This window comes from Olea europaea, chromosome 8, assembly GCF_002742605.1.
Source record: "Olea europaea var. sylvestris chromosome 8, O_europaea_v1, whole genome shotgun sequence".
Taxonomy (NCBI): Eukaryota; Viridiplantae; Streptophyta; class Magnoliopsida; order Lamiales; family Oleaceae; genus Olea; species Olea europaea.
The window spans coordinates 6,337,779-6,340,133 of NC_036244.1; the positions used below are offsets into that span (position 1 = coordinate 6,337,779).

Below are 2,355 nucleotides of genomic sequence, written 5' to 3' on the forward strand. Positions count from 1 at the left end.
ATCTTAGCCGACTCAAAAAAAAAAAATATCGATTATTAACAGAAAATTACTATTGTCATAGTAAGTTGGATAAAAGGCCATGTTGGAAATGGCGTATATACACTTCCCCAATTCAAGAATCCATAAAAAAGCATCATTTTAGAGCTTTATCAAATTTCACAATATTTCCCATCTTTGAATATATTCTCTCTAATTTCCTTAGATTAATTTTGTGGGATATAAGAAATAAATCTCCTAGATACAAATCTCCACCACTATCTGCCTCGATTTTTGAGTCACTCACCAGTATATAAACCAAGCTCATGACATTACTAAAAAATCACAAGTTCTCGTCTACACAATATATTCTCCTTCTACTGCATTTCAAACAGATCAAAACCCAATAAAATTTCCCTGCTTTCTTAAGGTGAGGATTTATATATTCTAATATGTAGTTTTTTCTAGCCACGCAACTCGTTTCTCAATCCGCCATAGTAAGAAGTGGTCGTGTTTCTTATGCAATACTATAAAGCATAGTGCTTGTTAAAGAAAATATTATTATAGTTACTCAAATAGATATTTGTAATTTGTTCACTCGATTAAATGCACAAATAATAAGGTAAGTACAATTCAATTCTCCACCCCAAATATCACGATGTAACAGGCATTATAAATTGGTGTATTTGGAAGCAGGGAAAAATGAACAGGCCAGGAGATTGGAACTGCAGGTCATGCCAGCATCTGAATTTCCAGAGGAGGGACTCCTGTCAGCGATGCGGAGACCCTAGGCCCGGCGAAAGAGGTGATTATGGAAATTTTGGCGGCGGACGAGGCGCTATGTCCTTCGGCTTCACCGGGCCAGACGTAAGGCCTGGTGACTGGTACTGCACCGTTAGCAACTGCGGCGCCCACAACTTTGCCAGCCGCTCCAGCTGCTTCAAGTGTGGGGCGCACAAGGATGATTGCTCAGGCGGCAGCGGCGGTGGAGGATTTGATAGTGAAATGTCTCGAGCTCGAGGGTTCGGATTAGGGGGCAGCAGCCGCTCCGGATGGAAATCCGGTGACTGGATTTGTGGCAGGTATAAATTCCGGACAATCGAAGGACGATGTAAATTGATTTTAATGTTAAATCTTGTTTGTTTTAGTGTCCATTGACATGGTCGAGTTCTTGCATTGTTTCATAAGACAATTTAACAATTCTTTTTCAATTTTGTTGTGCAAATAATGGAACCGAACAGGTCAGGGTGCAATGAACATAACTTCGCAAGCAGGATGGAATGCTTCAAATGCAATGCACCAAGGGAATCCGGCAGCAAGTTTTCCTACTAAAAGCGTGCATTGAGATTCTCTATTTTTGGGTAAAGTCGTGTCTCCACTACAAGCTTTTCCATGCATTTGTTGATAAAATACAAGAGTTCATAACTGTTAGTGGATTCAAATTTCAGGTTCGAAGTTGATTAACAGAGAATCAAGAGCGGAAGAATTTTAATTTTGTTGGCACTCCCAATTTCCTGTATTTGGATTTTTTATATTTAATTTAGGAAGTTTAGGTCAATTATGATTGCAAGTAGAGCTTAGTCCTTTGTTTTGTGAGCTTAATTAGTAGCTAGTATGAGATATATCCTTGTATTTCTTTTTGTTTTAATCTATTTAATATCAATGTCTTTCGAAAAAAAAAAATTAGTGTCGTTTAATGATATAGCCGTCACAAAATTTTACACGCTCGTTATTCTAAAATTATTGTTTTGTGATGGTATATATGTACGTCTTTCTTTACAATTGTATACGATAAGCTAAGATAAAATCCTTATCCCATATCTATAGGTTAACTTTCCTTATTTTTTTATCTCATTTATATAATCTCGTTTCTTTATTGAGAATGTATTTATTTTGTTCATTTAGTAATATGCTCTTATTTAATTTGCATTGTTATAATCAAATTTTTCCTCTTAATCTTGAAATTTGTACAAATTTTTATTTACATATATCTTGAAATCATCCAAATACATACATACATACATTTCCCACTTCTTAGAAACGTGGACAACAAAAAATTAATCATCACTATTTACCACTAGTTTTTGATAATTAAATAAAGGTAAATTAGGAATATTCTTCACAAAAATTACTTTTTCAATGATATTAGTGCATTTGATTATTAATATTTTTCATAAGAAATGTAACTTTTCACCTAAATTTATACTTTTGCGCTGTTTGATTAATTTTTTCACAAAAATATATTCCTACTTTTATTCACGTGATCATATTTTCCTTGAAAACAAAGAAAATATTTTCTTTGTCAAGAATATGTTTTTATTTTCCAAATAACTCTCTCTCTCTCTCTCTCTCTCTCTCTCTCTCTCTCTCTCTCTCTCT

At 34.4% G+C, this 2,355-nt stretch overlaps 1 protein-coding gene across 2 annotated transcripts; it reads left to right on the forward strand.

Annotated features, from left to right (window-relative positions):
• Window positions 1-321: 321 nt before the first annotated feature.
• Window positions 322-1,699, forward strand: LOC111398654 (TATA-binding protein-associated factor 2N-like). 2 transcript variants are annotated; one of them, XM_023025665.1, is made up of 4 exons: window positions 322-406; window positions 670-1,058; window positions 1,218-1,337; window positions 1,425-1,699. In XM_023025665.1, the coding sequence occupies exons 2-3, from the start codon at window positions 679-681 to the stop codon at window positions 1,306-1,308; spliced, it is 471 nt and encodes a 156-aa protein (XP_022881433.1). In that variant the 5' UTR covers window positions 322-406; window positions 670-678; the 3' UTR covers window positions 1,309-1,337; window positions 1,425-1,699. The 2 variants fall into 2 exon arrangements, with proteins under 2 accessions (XP_022881433.1, XP_022881432.1); XM_023025664.1 differs by having other exon boundaries at window positions 673-1,058.
• Window positions 1,700-2,355: the final 656 nt, after the last annotated feature.

Excerpts from the sequence above, each read along its gene's own strand:
- LOC111398654 (XM_023025665.1), top strand. The coding sequence starts at position 679 with ATGAACAGGCCAGGAGATTGGAACTGCAGGTCATGCCAGCATCTGAAT. Across the intron at positions 1,059-1,217 it reads GGTGACTGGATTTGTGGCAG|GTCAGGGTGCAATGAACATA; the intron begins GTATAAATTCCG and ends GGAACCGAACAG.